The sequence below is a fragment of the Cetorhinus maximus genome, chromosome 9 (genome assembly GCF_964194155.1).
Source record: "Cetorhinus maximus chromosome 9, sCetMax3.hap1.1, whole genome shotgun sequence".
In the NCBI taxonomy this organism is placed as follows: domain Eukaryota; kingdom Metazoa; phylum Chordata; class Chondrichthyes; order Lamniformes; family Cetorhinidae; genus Cetorhinus; species Cetorhinus maximus.
The window spans coordinates 117,570,375-117,588,788 of record NC_135887.1 but is presented as its reverse complement, the minus strand read 5'-3'; the positions used below and the strand labels follow the sequence as shown (position 1 = coordinate 117,588,788).

The following is an 18,414-nucleotide window of genomic DNA, read 5'->3' as shown; positions in this document are numbered from 1 at the left end:
AGCTTGACTCCTGATCAGAGCACGAGGACTGAAATGTGGTTTTGTACTTAGACTAGGGTTGCTGATAAAGCTAACCAAAACAGTCGCATCAAGCTGCATACTGGACATTACCAAAGATAGAGACATTAACATGCAATTCAATGATCAAATACATGAGTAAAAGAGGAATACCCAGTGCTGCTCCTTGATCCTTTGAATACACTTCCTTCGACAGAACTCCCAAGCCCCATGATCTCTACTACCAAAAATGACGAGAACAATAATAGCATTGGAACACTGGAGCACTATCACCTCCAAAACACACCCAACTTGACTTGGCCATTCTTTCCTCTTTGCTGGATCCAAATCTTGGAATTCATCACCAAAGACTATTGTGTGGCCATCTTCACTACAAGCAACTATAACTTGCTTTTTATTAGCACTTATAACATCGTAAAATATCTCAAAGTGCATTACAAGAGCAGTTTATTCAAATTTGGTAAAGGACCACATACAGAAATATTCAGACAGATGACCAAAAGAGGTGGATTTTAAGGAGTATCTCAACAGATTAGAGGTAGAAAGGTGCAGAAGATGAGGGAGGGATTTCCAGAGCTCAGGGCGAGGCAGCCGAAGGAACAGCTGTCAATGGTGGAGTGTTGGAAATCTGGAATATGCAAGAGGCCAGAATTGGAGGAGTGCAGATATCTCAGAGGCTTGTAGGGTTGGAGGAGGTTAGAGAGATTGGTAGGGAGAAGGCCATGGAGGAATTTGACAACAATGATGAGAATTTTAAAATTAATGCACTCTCAGACCAGGATCCAATATAGGTCAATAAGAACAGAGATAAAGGGTGAAAGGGGCTTTGTGCGAGCCAGGATATGGGCAGTAGAGTTGAATGAGCTCAAGTTTACAAAGGGTACAAGCTGGGAGGCCAGCCAGGAGATCATTGGAACATCCTCCGCCATTTCCGCCAACTCTAGCATGATGCCACCACCAAACACATCTTCCCTTCACCCCCCCTGGCGGCATTCCGCAGGGATCGTTCCCTCCGGGACACCCTGGTCCACTACACCTCAACCCCCTCCCACAGCACCTTCCCATGCAACCGCAGAAGGTGTAACACTTGCCCCTTTACTTCCCCTCTCCTCTCCAAGGGCCCAAACACTCCTTTCAAGTGAAGCAGAATTTCACTTGCACTTCCCTCAACTTAATCTACTGCATTCGTTGCTCCCAATGTGGTTTCCTCTACATTGGAGAGACCAAACGCAGACTGGGTGACCGCTTTGCAGAACACCTTCGGTCTGTCCGCAAGCATTACCCACACCTCCCTGTCGCTTGCCATTTTAACACTCCACCCTGCTCTCATGCCCACATGTCCATCCTTGGCTTGCTGCATTGTTCCAGTGAAGCTCAACGCAAACTGGAGGAACAGCACCTCACCTTCCGACTGGGCACTTTACAGCCTTCCGGACTGAATATTGAGTTCAACAATTTTAGATCATGAACTCTCTCCTCCATCCCCACCTCCTTTCCAATTTTCCCCCTCCTTTTTGTTTTTTCCAATAATTTATGTAGATTTTTCTTTTCCCACCTACTTCCATTATTTTTAAGTGTATTTCCATTCATTGTTTTATCTCTACCTTTTAGCCTATTTCGATACCTTCCCCCCACCCCACCCCCACTAGGGCTATCTGTACCTTGCTCGTCCTGCTTTCTACCCTTAATTAGCACGTTCCTTTAGATAATACCACCACCTTCAACACCTCTTTGTCCTTTTGTCTGTGACATCTTTTGGTTATCTCCACCTATCACTGGCCCTCTATCCAGCTCTTCTTGTCTCCCCCACCCCACTACTTAAGCCAACTTATATTTCACCTCTTTTCTATTTTTACTTAGCTCTGTTGAAGGGTCATTCGGACTCGAAACGTTAACTGTGCTCCTCTCCACAGATGCTGCCAGACCTGCTGAGTTTTTCCAGGTATTTTTGTTTTTCTTTTGGATTTCCAGCATCCGAGGTTTTTTGCTTTTATTTTAGATCATTGGAACAGTTGCATTTTGAGATGATAAAGGCATGGATGAAAATTTAAGCACCGGGTGGGCTGAAACAAAGGGCAGAATTGTCCCAGATTTGCGCTAAGTGCAGGCGGATAAAATGATGTTTTACCCATCGGCCGCAATGGCGGGTTTTCATGCCTTATTGTCCCAAACCCTCCGCATTACTTTTGCATTCTGAGAAACACGTTGTTTCCATGGCGGGCAGGCTCTAATTCACCTGCCACATCATCACCTCGCTGCTACAGCATGCTGGGCGCCATATTTAAAGTCCAGCCGCGCACACACACACCTCAATGCTTCCAGCATATGACTGCTGCAGTGAAGATGTCCACGAAAGGCAAAAAGACTGCAGCCCCCAGCTTTAGCAATGAGTCACTGTAATGCTTTTTGGATGCTATGGAGGCCCACCGCGATGTCCTCTATGCCTGCTCCGGCCAACCAGGCTTGGGAGGCAGTGGCAGTTGTGCTCAGCGCCAACGCCCTGCAAAAGAGGGCAGCCACCCAGTACTGCAAGATGAATGATCTTCTCTGTTCTGCCAGGGTAAGTCACTCTTTTCACACTCTCAACTCTCACACTCACAAACCCATCACACATTCACAGGGATCTCACTCACTGCCAGTTCAATGGACATCACCATTCATTCTCTCATACACACCTTCACTATTCTCATCTCATCCATGGAACCACTCACCACCCACATCTGGCCTGGCAAGCATCCTTGCTTACACTCTTTCCATCTGTATTCATGCAGGACAAGCTAGCACACAACAACAGGAAGAGCTCGCAGACCGGAGGAGGAATATCTGAAATCTAGGTCCACACGGACTTTGAAAACAGAGCTATCCAGCTGGCCGGCGGGGGCCTGTAGCAGTCCTGTGCTGATTGTGAGGTCAGCGGTGCTCTACCAAGTGAGGATCCAGCAGTGCAACATCCATCAGACAAACATTGTGTTTCACAATACACAGCCATGCACTAATTACATTCCCTTGCTTCTGCAGGCACATCTGGGAAACAGCCGATGGAGTCCGTGACCTAGGGCCTCCAATCAAGCCCGAAGAAACCTCTGAGGAGGAATCTGAAGGCACCCTCCTTGAAGTCCCATCACAGTGCGCATACACACCCTCCACCAGCGCAGAGAGAGACACCTCCGTGGGACCTAGCTTTCAAATAGCCTCAGGATCACAATCTGATGAGCACATCACACTGTCTGATCCTCAGCAGGTGGCGGCAGGGACTTCCCAGGTATCCAGCACTCTGAGGACTGCTGGAGGCCAGAAATTTGCTGAGTCCGAGTCAGATGATCAGCCTCTGGGCTTGGTCAGGTTACAGCTACTGGAGCTGCAAAGGCAAGCTCGGGAACATCAGGAAAGGATGTCTTTGCACTCCTCAGATTGCAAGGCATGATGAGGAGTCCATCTGCCTTCAGGCTGAGGTGATAGCGCCAGCATGCCAACGCACTGAGGTCAAAACTGGTAGGATGGCTGCTGCCATGGAGGCCTTGGTCCAGGGTGTCACTCCTGCACTGCTGTGCGGGCTCAACTCCATTGTTGATGCCAGAGCTGGCCTCCAAACACGAGAGGGGTGCAGGGCAGCTTGATCTCATTCCAGCTACCCCTTCTCCAGGAGACAACCTGGGGTCCTTGGGCACCCATAGGCAGGAGGATCAGCAGGTGTCTTCCCCCCCCCCCGGCCAGTCTGGCCAGTGCGAGGACCTCATCCCTGTCAGCGCCGCCTTCGAGGACCTCCTCACCCTCGCTGGCATCCTCCTCATCCGAGCCGACCTCCAGCTCCTCCATTTCCTCCCCAGCCAACTCCTCTCCCAGTTGCAAAGGGTGCAGAAGGCGACAACGATGCGTGACACCCTTTGTGGACTATATTGGAGGGCTCCACCAGACCGGTCCAGGCACCGAAACCTCATTTTCAATATCCTGATAGCTTGCTCCACCAACTTGTGAGTTGCAGCATGAGCCTCATTATACCTTTGCTCTGCTGCAGTCTGAGGCCGCCACATGGGTATCATCAGCCAGGTCCTCTGGGGGTAGCCCTTGAACCCGAGGAGCCATCCCTGCAGCCTCTGTGGACCCTGGATTACGTCAGGGGTCTGTGACCAAATGAGAATGTAGGAGTCGTGCACACTCCCTGGAAACCGTGCACAGACCTGCAGGATACGTTTCTGGTGGTCGCACACCAGCTGCACATTCAGCGAATGGAATCCCTTGTGGTTGATGTAGTTGATTGTGTGTTGTGATGGGGACCTGAGCGCCCTGAGAGTGCAGTCGATCCTTCACCTGTGGAAAACCCGAGCTCTGGGCAAATCTAATCGCTCTTGCATCCCGGCTGACCTGGTCCCAGGTGAGATGCACAAAGTTGTGTGCCCTTGCGAAGATGGCATCCGTGACCTCTTGGATGCATTTGCAAATGGAGGCTTGCGATATCACACAGAGGTCATGTGTGGAGCCCTGAAAGGAGCCAACGGCATAGGAATTGAGCGCTGTTGTCACTTTCACGGCCATTAGCGGTGGATGTCCTCCATGTACCCGTGGTGCCAGATCCTGCAGCAGGTGCCAGATGTGACCGACCAGTTGCCTAGACATGCACAGTCTTCGACGACTGGTTCTCGGTCATCTGCAGGAATGAAAGGCAGAGTCTATAGACCCTGGGTGCCGTTAAACGTTGACCAGCGATGGCTCATTGTGCCTCTTCGGCAGTGTGTGCGGGAGGCCCACCTCTTCTTCTCGAGGGTGCTGCTCCTCCTTCTGCGCAACCAGATGCCTCAGTTACTCTCTCCTCTGTCATCTTCACTCTCTGTACGCCATGGGGCATACAGCTAGTTCACCTGGCTCCATGATCTTGATGAAAGAGAGAGACATGTGGGTTAGCATGGATGTACTAAGAACCTGTCCTGGTTAAGAGTAAAGGCCCCTTAAACACATTGCAGAGAATGCTGGCCACCATTTGGATTGCCAGAGATTAGTGCGCTGCATGGTTGCCTGAAATCTCACCCACCTCCGCCCCACTCCACCCGACCGATTTGCAGCAGCTTTGCCCATTGGACTGCATGCTGTGCTCTCAGCTCAAGATGCAGGCATTCTCCTAACATGCGCTGCAAGGCAGTGCTGTTAGCTTGAACCATCGGAGAGACTGGTCCAAACTGGGTTGCTGACATTGCAAGGGGCTGTGAGCGCCTCCACCAGTGACTGCTCCATGGCCAACTTTAGCAAGGTGATTGTACAGCATGCGCAGTCGTCCAACTGTTCTGCAGTCCACTAAAACGCTCATTACTTTGCAGTCTGTGCTCGAGGGGTGCAAAGCTCTGGGCACTTCGGGATAACTCTGCGTTGCTTGAGTGGGCAGATAAACTACAAGCCCAACTCCAATCATATCAGTGGCTGCGTCTGAATTGTCTCAGTTGCAGAGGAACGGTCACACTGTATAAGGCGTGGTCGCTTCCCTCACCCACCCCGAATGACTTGTGCGCTACATTTAACCACAGGACAGTCCTAGCTCCCACCACCCAAGTCACCTCAACCGTAGGGCAGCCCTTGCCCCCCGTCCCTCCCAATGAGCCCCAAGCTTGAAATCGACCCTCTGAAGTCCTCCCTCTGCGCAACCAGCGACCCTGGTGACGGCTGCGCAACATTACTGTGTACTCACCTTCGAGTTCCCCTCAAAGCGCAGCCTGTCAAGTATACTCCTTTTATATGCTGTTTTGAAACACGTCAGCATGCTTTCCCGCTGACGTCGATGGACGATCCAACTTGGGGGGGTGGGGGGAGAACAGTTCCAGCGGGCAGGCTTAATAATGATATGCAGATGTATTACAATGAGGTTCCCGATGTCCGATGGCAGGAAACGCGGCCAGCCATCAGCGGGCTGAGCGGATGATCGCAAACTGGTTTCCCACCATTGTGCCATATTGTCATATGTCCGCCATATCGTTTGCTCATGCCACCGAACGCGGCTGATGCCGGTGGGCATGAAAAACCCCAGCCAGAGGCAGAGACAGGTGATGTTAGGGAAGGGGGTGTAGGCGGTCTTAGTGATGAAGAGGATATGGTGCTGGAAGCACAGCAAAGGTTGCGAACAGTCTGGTTCAGCCACTGACGGTGGCTAAGGAGAGGGATAGCATCGGTAGTTAGGGAATGGGGTTTATGGCGAGTAGCAAAGATATCGTCTTCGGTCTTTCCAACATTTAATTGGAGCAATTACCTATTCATCTAAAACTGATTTATAGACAAGCAGCGTGACAAATCAGAGGTTAGGGAAGAGTCAAAATAGGTGGTGGTGTGGTAGAGTTGGGCGTTATGAGTGAACATGTGGAACCTGACATGCTTTTGGATGACGTTGCTGAGGTGCGGCATGAAGATGAGAAATAGAAGACAAAGATGGAACTCCAGAGGTAATCACATGGGTGCAGGAAGAGATGCCATTGAGTTTAAGACAACAAACCACCACTTTCTTGGGTAACTATGGATGGGCAATAAATGAGACTTTGCCACTTTTTTCCACATCTCGTGAACAAAAAGATAAGTGAATACTAAAAAATTAAGCTTTAATGAATGGATAATTCTCTATAGGTTAAATAATCCCATAAAATTGCTTTAATAAAAACAATGATGCTGCTGTTTTTTTCAAACTCTTTAAAGTGAATGATTTTTATTCCCCTCTAGTATGATCAGGTGGTGCTCTACTTTCTGAACAGTCCATTTACCTTAAATGTAGCTGAAAGAAATTTACTGCTGAAACACGCTGGACTTTGAATAAATGAATGTACCCAATAATTATCTGCTACATTAAGTCTCTGTACCCATTAAACATGTTAGCAGTAAGCGCTCATTCCTTTATTAATGTTGATAGAATTAATAAAGAAAGGTTACTTCAACCTGAAGCCATTACCAAGTACAATTGTCCACTGAAGTTTACATTTTACGCCTACTTTATTTGTAGCACTTTTAAAGGGTGCATTTAAACACCATCTTTAGGACCCTGCAAAGTTGATGCTAGATTATAAACTCCAAGACAGGCATGTGGTCTGACTCCTGATCGTACATGGAATGGAGGACTTTAGATCCTTGATGCAATGCAAAAATGGACTCTAGCAGTTCAATTTACATCCCCACTTTGTTGTCAGGCAGCCTTATACCTTCATGAACTCATAGCATCAGAGGACTTGAAAACTGATTTCAGAAAAAGTGTGAATAACTTTGGAACAACCAGTGTACTAAGGGCTCTGATGAAAGATTAATGACCGAAAAATGTTAACTTAGTTTCTCTCTCCACAAATGCTGGCAGACCTGCTGAGTGTTTCCAGCATTTTCTGTTTTTATTGCAGTGTACAAAAGGCTGGGAACACATGCTACAGTTTGCTCAGGTCATCCATGTTTGAAGTGGCATGGCAATGGGAGTACTCGTCTACTAGAAATAATGTATTTTGTTCAACCACAGACTGCTGTTGGAAAATCACAATATTAGGTAATTTCATCAGAGCTCACCAAGAAAAGCGAACTAGTGCTCTATGGAAATAGTTATTTCTACTTCAAAATACACACAGTACTTAAAAGAACTGCATGTAAAACAAAGTCCACTGACATCTAACCTGGATGAGGTAAGCTGGCACAGTAATAAAGCAGGCAGAAAGAGATGTTCTGAGAAGTCCACGGAGTGCATACAGAAATTTAGTCAGACTGTAAGCATGTTCGGGGTTTTCACCAAGGCCAATATCCTCTCCCCACAACATTGAGCCGAGTGAATGGATTCCTATCCGCAGGATATTCCTCTGTTTAGTCTGTAGGAAGAGAAGTGCAAATGAATGTGACAAAACAGCAGGGCTTTGCTTATAAATGACACCCTTTCCACCCAGTTCACATTTTAACTTACGAGAGCTATAACAGCTACTGGACAGGTGACAAGGCTCTGAAGTTTCTGTCTGGACTTGCTTTCCAGCTGCCCAACGGCTCATAAAACAGCTTGTTTCCTTGGCATATCAACAGGGAAGGATACCAGTAGGACCTTAATAAGAGCTACACTTTTGCAAAGCCTACATAGCTGCTAGGAAAGTGCCAAAAAAGGATCAGCGTATGCTAGACTTCCAGCTGGTTTGGGCCAAGATTCTGTTAACAAAAGCTGCCTGTGGTATCGCAATCGATTCATGCTACCAAAATGGGTAGTTAATTCTACACTTTTACTTTTATGGAGTAACTTGTTGCTTAGACACAGAAAAAACAATGTGTAAATTTTTTACTCTTTGATCATAAGCAACTGGTTGTGACAAAGAAACAAAATGCATTTTGGAAGAGCACAGTGAGATAAAGGTCAGCAGAAGGCAATGCACAAAGAAGAACTGTAGCAAAAATATCAAATAAAAATAAACCTTATTGTGAAAGTCTTTTCAGTTAGAAGTGACTTTGTTGAAAGGTTCTTAGGGTGTATGTGTGTCACTTCACCAAATATGCTTTCTATGAGATTTCCTGCTTTATAAGACCTGTCATCTTGCTGCAGAAGCAGCTAGGCACACTGTACTGTGGGAACTGTTATGACATGCCTGTTGCCATGGTTACCACTGGGAAGGGGAGAGGTGCCTGTCAGGGACCAATTTACTTCTCCAAAGGGGTTATGCCTCCACAGGGAAAGACAGCCTGTCCAGATCTGTGCCGAAATCTCAGTAGAGATTGTGAGCTGAGCAATAACAAGCTAAATTAACATATAAGTACTCTGAATAGCTAAAGTTGCTATAAAGGATTTTTTCAGTTTGAGAAACAGCCTCAGCTAACTTAGTTAATTCCGTTGGAAAGTTGACTGCACGGCCCTCTACAAAACTCTAATTAGCTGATCGTTCCCTACAACTAAATGAAGGTTTCTTGTCACAGTATCCTCAAGGCTACAAGTTTTACAACAGAGATATTTTCATTACAACATCAACAGAAAAAGTCTAATGTGGCTTAATGTGGATTTGGGCTAAGCCACTTTCTCGACTGGACAGCTCCTTTTTAGGTGCTCAGTGACTAATGATGCCAGAGCACACTGCTTATGCACATCAATGCTCGTACCCAATAGAGTTGAGGAAAGCTCAAAACGTGAGGCAAATGCATATTAACATATGACCCATACACTGTCTTTGCAATGCTTGTTTACTTCATCCGTGCTTAGAAACAGCTTGTTCATTGTTGATTATTCCAAGCCCTTCCGGCTGCACCCTGGAGAGCGCTATGAAAACAACATTAGTTACTTGATTACAGAAGACACTAAGGGCTTGTGCACCATACCTGGGGACAGGCTCCATCAAATCCTTCCTCTCGGATGACTCTTTGTATGGATCTAAGCAGCTTCACATAGCCAAAGTTCATATTACTGTCAAAAAAAAATGGTATGAAATGTGAGTCTCAAATTTAAAAAATCACTTTAGCACTCAGTTGGTAATTTTACGCCTTTGATGAAAAGGGGCTTCTAAATACACAAGTTCATGCATAGCAGTTCTCCATTGATAAAAAAAGAAACATGTTCTTATACTGTTTTCCAAGTAACCCTGAAGAAAATGTGATTTTTGCTTAATCTGAGTTGGTATAGATGAATTTGCTTTTCCCTCGTTGAGAAACTTTCAACTAAATGCCAATACAGCTAACTTTTGGTAAGCATATAACTTGTGCAATAAATATTTTGCTTGGACTACAATTATATTTGGAAAACTACTACCCCATTAGATACAAATGAATGCTGAATTACTTTGCACTGACCTGATGGAAACCTATTCAAGCAATACTACAACACAAGAGAGAAATTGGCCAAAGAAATTATATGGCTTTTCATGACATTTAGACTCACTGTAGAACATTTGCCAAAATAAGAATGTCTTATGTCTTGAGTAAAGCATGAAAAACTTGTCTTTTGTTCTTCAATGGATGTGTTAAATGCAAGCTGTTGCAATGGTTCTATTTACAAGCAGTGCTCCCAAGCCTAAACAAAATCTTAATTTCATTCTAAGCTGCTTAAGTGAAAAGTAAAAATGAACTATAAATTAACTTCACAGCACAGCCATATAAATAAAATGCATCCTGGGAGTCAGCAGTCATTCTCTTCTATTTACTACCTCAGTGACCTGACACCATATGAAAGTGATATTCTGCAGAGACAAGGATGCCTTAATTATGTCAGGCTCACTTACCTCCTAGAAAATTAATGATTTAATGAAGCAACTTAAAAGATGAAACCACCACAGCATTTCTGTGTTAAATCATAGATTAATTAACATATCGTTAATGAACTGCCACAGCAAGCACACCTGATCAAAGTCCTAGTCACCTGAGCTCAGCTTGTTGAAAATTTGTAATTTTAACAAAAACATCCTTTCCAAAAATGTTTCTGCTTCCTTCTGCTCCATAAAAATGTTAACTGAAAACAAACTGAGGGTTGCACCACGACTATATTAGTCAAGAAGACAAATTTGTAGTAAAGCACAAACACTAATCAAAAACTACACTGTGATGAAGTAAGAACAAAGATGGACATGACATTGGCAGACACCAGTTTGTTCCCAAATTTTAAATGTTTTTTAAAAAAACATACTTGGTGTAATAGTTGATAATTTCATCGTTGGCACGTTTTAAAATGTACATTGTGAAATGCCCATTTAAATAGATCAAAATAAGTGAACTTGTGTGTGAGGCAAAATATATTTCCACAAGTAAGGTTTGTGAGGCAAAACATGTTTCCACAAGTAAGGTGGCTAAACAAAATGAAAAACAAAAGTGAGCTCTGGGCAGCTCGCATCTGGAAACATTTTTGACAATGTCACATTGTCTAATACTCATTACTTTATGTAATGTGAATTTTTATTTAAAAGAACACTTTGTTAAGAGGGTTGGATAGTTCATGTAATAATGGAAGGGTAGCAAAATGAGTAGAAACTCTCAATACTGTCACAAGGCTCTACCCCATTATTTTTGAAAACACTGATTCTTCAACTTTCAGCTGACTGGAAGTTTTGCAATTTGAACTGAGGCAGAGCATACAAATTAAACATGCAAGGCCACATTTCAAGGTGAAGGTGAGAAACAAACGAATCACCCTCAGGGGATTGTGAAGAAAGAGACATTTCCTGTAATCCAAACGCCCATCCAAACTCGGCACTAAGTAAAAGGCATTAAAATGCAAAGCACTGGATATTGAAACAATTGCTGCCACAGAGACACATATTGGAAATGCACAATGGGTGAAGTATTTCAAGGCAAGGCTGGCCAGCCACTACCAATGAACCAAAATCTCATAATAACTGCAACATTATCTACATCTGACCGCTTCCAAGAAACAAGCTAAACCAAACTGGCAGCACTGTTTAAAATCTACACCTCAAAGATAATAAAGGACACTTAACCATCTATCCTTTTACCTTTTTTGATGGGTCTCTAATTCTCTTTGTTTCTGATACTTGTGTGTTTGGGGCCCAAATGGCTGCATGAGGTCTGAATGCTTGATGTCGCATTTTTATTATTTTTCTCAGGTTTAGTGGTTAATAGATTTGCTCTTTGACTCAAGAAACCTTGTTTGATTGACTCCTTATTGTTCACAGCTTAAATAGTTAAATGCATTCTGATTTGGAAAAGGCATATTCTTGTGAAAAAAGAAACTTAAACCTTTGTTGAGACCAACCAAGGAGGTTGAATTGAGAGCAGCCAGGTCACCCCTTGCACGTGGTCCTAACAAAATCTTTAATTACTGTCTGTGGACTGAGAAACTAATGAAAATGATCCATGACTGATTATTGGGATGTTGTTAAGTATGGAAATATCAGGAATATTTGTTTAGTTCTCAGAGGAAACAAACGCAAATTTGCCATTATTCTCCTTTGCTTGATAACAATATAGTTGTCCACCCGCCCCACAAAAGAACAAAGATGTTTACATTATGGAAACTTTGGGGCTGTTAAAAGCCAGAAGGAAAATAAATTGTTACAAGTAATAAGATCAATGAGCTTAGAAAGCAAATGGCTGTGCTTGAGAGATGTGCATCATAACCTGATTTATCCTTACTGTTATCCACATTCCCAATTATTCTGAATGATTCAGGGTCAGATTGGGAGACCAGCAGGTATCAGGGTCTGGTTATGAGGCCAGCATGAGTCAATTTAAATTGAATCTGTAGCACTGTGCCAACAGTTAGCTAGTACTGTACAATAAATGCAATCCACCAATTCTGAGGTTGTAAAAATTACTTCGTTATCGTGGTTTAAAAAGTTAACTAGCTTGAAAATGGAATCAAATGAAGAGACCAGCAGGAGTTGAGGCCAACCTGGTATGCTAAATACCTGACAATTTCCATTATCCTCAAAGGGAGTATTTTCTCTCTTACAAGGGGGATTGAGGTGTAACTGTATAACCATACAACAGTATAATTATCTGAACCTCAGTGCTAAGCTTATGCCTTAAGATCATTGCAAGGCACATGTACATTTTTAAGAACACAAGTTTGTGGAGGTGATTTTAATCAGTCCTCATTATGTGCATACTGCCTTTCAGCACAGATTACCATTATACTAATGTTCAACACTATTGGCAGAAAAGGGGAGCAAACCATTAAATTCACCTGCATGAGCTTCATGCATTGTTAAAATGAATATCCTGGAGTGGGTTGATAACCACACTTGAAGAATATTAGTAGTGTAACTACCATAATTAAAATACAATGAGAAAGGACTAATTTGGTGCAAAGAATAATGGATTTTTTACCAATAGTTTCAGTTACACCAAAATTGAAATTGAAGAGATACTAACTGCAGTAGTGACATGTTTTCCTAACAGCTTTTATGCCCATAAGGGCATATGATGAGTAAGAAGAAAGGTCGAGCAGCAATAAATGGGATTTCTTTCCGTGAGCTTTTCCATTAGTTAATTTTTGGAGGGGCACAGAAGGATATATTACATATTTTTCATGTTACTTTGTTACAATAATTTTGTTCAAATAAAATCTCAACACATCTCTTACAGATGGTGAGGAAAAATAAATTCCCAATATATGGCTTTTACTCCCAGTAACCAACTGGGGATAATTGCTCTATAACACATCAATATTATTTCTTCAGTTTTGACATCAAACATTGACCACTGGAGCACAATAGATCCCAGGGTCTGCATGACATCCAGTGCCATCAGAAGTACATAGAGGTAGGGCTGTTGCGACAAATTGCATATTATTAAAATCTGGTCTTGCTCATGGGATTCATGAAAGAGATTACGGCTTCTAATCACTCCTAGGCACCCAATATCCATTTCAAATCTTATTTAAAACCAGCTGATGTCCTATGGTGCTGTTTACACTGAGTTGAAGGATATTCTGTTTCATAAAAAAAGAGGGCTGAGTGGATGATCAAATAGAGGTCTTTATGATCATGAAGGGATTTGGCAAGGAAGACATTCTACCACGTGCTTCCAAAACTCGGGATCATAAATATTAGACAGTCATGAATAAGGAATTCAGGAAAAACTTCCTTCACCTAAAGGAGCAGTTAGAATGTGGAATTCACTACCACAGGGAATAGTTGCAGTAAACAGCACAGGTTATTTAAGGCGAAACGGACTAAGCACATGATGAGCAAGAAAGGATATACAGGAAGCCTTAGATGAGGTAGGAAGGGAGGAGGCTCACATTGAGCAAGAACACTGGCAGAGACCAGTTGGGTTAAATGCACGTTTTTTGATGCTGTAAATATTACGTAATATCAACAAAGTGTTGTACAGGCAATGCACATTTGGCACAAGACTTTATATGTACACTCTTAAATATGCCAATTAATTTCTGCAAGACTTCATTTGCAAACTATAAGTTATGGAGAAACATTTTGAAAAATAATTTTTCCTAGTAACATTGATGCTGCCAATAATGTGAAACTGAGTTTATTTTCAGAGGCTCAGTCACTCTTAATCGCTTTCCACTGTCAAATGAATCAATTTGATCTAAACAATCTTTTTTCTATTGAAATCGTGGGTACACTTTACTTTTTAACAAACTGGTAACTGATAAAACGACAGTAGGCACATGGTATCCTGGTAACGAGAAAGTCTTACACTTCCCGACTAATATAGTTTCTAAGCAATTGCCAAAGTTAGACCATCAAGGACATGACAAATAGGGTTATTATCTGTAAGTAGATCACATTAGGAAAGATATTTTAGCTGATTTAACCACCTTTGTCTGAACCTTGAGCCATAATGAAAGCCTGTGTTCCACATTAATTTAACGTGCAAGGAAAGCTTTCTTTTAAGTGGCCCGAACACAATTTTGTTATTTCTATTTGTATACTGTTTTCACACACCAAAACTTGTAATTGAAAACAATTTGTATTACAAACTCAATCTAAAGGGAGATTTAATAGAGCTGTTTAAAATTATGGGTGGGTGGGGGATGGGGGCAGCAGGGGTTGATAGAGTAAATAAGGAGAAACATTTTCCACTAGCAGAAAGGTCAATAACCAGAGAACACTGGTTTAAGTAACTGGCAAAAGAACCAGAACCAGTGGCAAGGTGAGAGTTTTTAAAAAAAAAAATGCAGCGAGTTATGATAATCTGGAATGCTTTGTCTCAAAAGGATGGTGGACACAGATTCAACAGTAACTTTTAAAAAGAAATTGGATAAATACTTAAAACAGAAAGGAGAATGTGACTAAACTGAATAATTAATTGAGATGGTACAGGCATGATAGACCAAATGACCTGCTTTTAGGAAGATCAATAATTTCTGATTTGTGCTAATTTTACAGTGATCAGCATATATCAAGCTGAAGAAGGTTTAATATAGACAAGCCAGTACCGGGATAATACTTGGTTAGTTCATTGCTAAAATATGTTGTGAAAAAAATCTGGTAATTCAGTTTTCATGTAAATTTAAATTAAGGACTAAACAGTTAATGTGCCAAACCAAACTATAACTTGCTGTTGTCCCAGGCTGAAAATTCACTCAACACTGCAGTACAAGTTGGTAAAATATAGTTTTTAATCCAATAGTTCAACACAATTAGTTTTTACATTTAGTACAATAACATTTTTAACCTCTTTATATTTTATATTTTCCTCTATGAGGTTAAAAGACATCTGTATACAAAATAGCACACCTCCAGTTCAATTGCACTGTAATTCATGATAGAACCAGTCTATAATTAGGCATCATTTTACTGTATTTTTCTATCTGGTGATTAGTTCAATTAGCAATGGTCATACATGTAACATTATCATCAGTAGGTTCTACCAATGTCGATTAACTTTTGTACCATTTGCACCATATTCTCCACACCAATACTTGTGTCAGACAGACCAGGAAGGCCAAGCTTTTTCTCCAACAAAAACAAAAATTGCTGGAAAAACTCAGCAGGTCTGACAGCTTCTGTGGAGAGAAAGACAGAGTTAACGTTTCAAGTCCATATGACTCTTCATTAGAACTAAAGAAAAGTAAAAATGTGGTGAAATATATACTGTTTAAGTGGGGTGGGACAGGTGAAGCTGGATAGAAGGCCAGTGATAGGTGGAGGCAAAGGAGAGATTGCAAAAGATGTCATAAACAAAAGGTCGAAGGGGTGTTGATGGTGGTGATACTGGCTAAAGGAGGGGCTAATGGTGACATTAAGAGTAGAAAGCAGAATGAGCAAGTGACAGATGGCCCTAGTGGGGGTGGGGTGGGGGGAGGGGACAGCGTGGGAGAATAGATCAAAATAGGTTAAAAGGTAGGGATAAATCAATGAATGGAAATACATTTTAAAAAAAATAATAATAGCTTCACCTGTCCCACATATTTCACCACATTTTTACTTTTCTTTAGTTCTGAAGAGCCATGCGGACTTGAAGCGTTAACTCCATCTTTCTCTCCACAGATGCTGTCAGGCCTGCTGAGTTTTTCCAGCAATTTTTATTTCTGTTTCAGATTTCCAGCATCTGCAGTATTTTGCTTTTTCTTCAATCTGTGTTGTTTTAACTAATAAGGTTTAAAGAAGATGCTACAATTAATCTCAGTGGCTCAGGTTAGGCAGGGTAAACCAGGTTATACACTGCAGATGTGTATGAAAGAAAACTGGGCGAAGTCAGTGCTCAACTGCGAAAACCTCAATGGTCAAATAGCCTATGAAAACTGTGTGTCTACAGCCACCAAAAGAAAAAAGAATCTGGTCAAGGCTGAGCAGAGCATCCAGCACGTGTACTCCAGCAATGAGTCATCAAATCCTGGAGAGGAGATGAGAAAAAATTGGCAAGAAAGGAAAATAAAGTGCTAGAAAAATAATTAGGATTAATTTTAATATGAGCTTCCTATCCTTATATTCTAATCTTTTACTAAAAATGTTCATTTTACCAAGTGAGTACTTATAACATTGTGACAGCAAATGGCTTGAAGGAGTCATTGTATTCAATAGCACGAGAAAGCTCCAACAACAGAGTTAAAATGACAGGATTACTGAAGCATCATGAATTAATTACTGCATTTCTACTGATATTAATTCAGCTATCTTCCACTGTTGTGCACAGTAACTCCTCACATCCAATTCTCCTAGCTAGGTTCTTAAAACTCTGTTTAAATACAACTTCCAAAAAAAAAAAAATAAAATTTAAGAAAGTGAATCAGGATTCAGTTACACAGTTGTCCTCTAAATGGTAGCAAGATTGCATCTTTTGAACCAGACAAATGTGAACACAGGAAGCAAATTGTGTTTAAATAAATCATCTCAGATCTCCATTCTATTGTCTAGCACTTCATTATCCATGTTAGTTGGGTGGTTACACCAACCTGAAAGGTTAATTCCATTTTTCTCTCCACAGATTTCCAGCATCCATAGTATTTTGCTTTTAATATAGGAAGATTTCACAATCTATTACAGTGCAGCTGATCACAGCAAGATAGTCAACATTTGTTTACCAAAGTTTATGAAAAGGTAAAATGTTTACCAAAATTCTTTTAGATGTGATAAAGCAATCTTAGATCATAAGATCTAAGAAAAAGAGGGAGGAAAGGAGATCAGAAAGGTTGTGGGGAGATTGAAGTCCTTGGCAAGATCAGAGGCTGTGGAGAGATTGGAAGCCTTGGGGACATCGGAAATGTCAGAGGGAAATCAGAAGCCTAAAGGAAATCAAAAACGTCCGAAGACTCAGGAAGATTGGTATGGGTTGTTGAGGGGGGGTGGGGGTGGTGGGTAAAGAAGCGACTGGCCATTGACAGGGAAGGAAGCAGGTTAGATTGGGGACCGGCCGAAAGTCCTCTTGCTCCTCCTGATCCACAAACAAAGTAGTGCTGGATCTGATGAATCTAGCAATTCTCGCCTCCCTCCAGCTGCAGAGTTTCCTTACTCCCAGGGGACCTGATCCGTAGACATTTGAAATGAAACTCTGCTAAAATTTGAGGCACAAAGGCCTGTTAAACTATTTTAAATTACAGACTCGCCTCTGAAGAGCAGTTTAGCCATTCTTCTCCATCCCTCCCAATGGCGACAGTATTGAAACTAGAATGGGCATGTTGGAGGCAGGTTAGGAGGGTCAGGACTCCAATTTTGGAAATTGGGGGATTAAAATTTTCCCATGTTTCTGTGGGTCAGCATGATGTTCCAGAGTAAAGGATGCTATTCAAACTGAACTAGAGAACATTAAAAACCAAACAAGTGAATAGAAAATGGCATTTGACATTAATAAATATACATAATGGATAAATAATGGTAAAAATAGCAAAGATAATTACATAGTTAGGATTCTTAAAGAAGCACTCTCCCATCTGTTCAATCAAAAGTGAACAGCAACCAACCTTCTACCTGGCATTAAGCATTGACAATTTGATAATGCACTTTCCTTTCCAACCAAAGCCACTGCTACAGCTCTCCAAACACAGCTCCAATCACTAGGTTCTGTACGCACCCCTGCTTCTGTGTTGTCAGATTGCTGGTCTTGCATTTCCAGTTTTGGATTAGCTATAATTTCCTTCAGTTAAACATTGGGAAACCTGTCACAAACTCTGCACCCTTGGCACCAACCCATTTCCTCCCTGTCCTCTGTCTTAAGCTGAACCACACTGCAACCTTGGTGTTCTATTCAACAAGTTGATCGCCCAACACCTTCGGCTCTTGACACAAATATTGCCTATTTTCATTACCGTAGTATTGCCCAACTCAGTCTCATTTGTGAGGAAAACTAGAGGCCGTCAATATAACGTAATCAACTGGGAATTCTTAGGAATCTTTTTTATCCAGAAATTGGTGATAATGTGGAATGCACTACCACAAGAAGTAGTTGAGGTGAATAGTTTCAAGCATTTAAGGGGAAGCACATGGGAGAGAAGGCAATAGTGGGTGATGATGGACAGGTATTGAAGGGGGATTGATTGGACCATAAATGCCAACCTGGACCAGCTGGCTAAAATGGCCT

The 18,414-nt window shown here is 42.3% G+C and overlaps 1 protein-coding gene across 4 annotated transcripts in view; it reads right to left on the bottom strand.

Moving 5' to 3' along the window:
- Positions 1 to 18,414, bottom strand: part of elp4 (elongator acetyltransferase complex subunit 4) — a 307,678-nt gene that overhangs the window by 155,596 nt on the left and 133,668 nt on the right. For all 4 annotated transcript variants that reach the window (XM_078549418.1, XM_078549419.1, XM_078549420.1 and 1 more), the window contains exons 6-7: positions 9,301 to 9,385; positions 7,635 to 7,823 (exon numbers count right to left, since the gene is read on the bottom strand). In XM_078549418.1, coding sequence (XP_078405544.1) covers positions 7,635 to 7,823; positions 9,301 to 9,385 — 274 coding nt within the window. The remainder of the gene's footprint in view (positions 1 to 7,634; positions 7,824 to 9,300; positions 9,386 to 18,414) is intronic.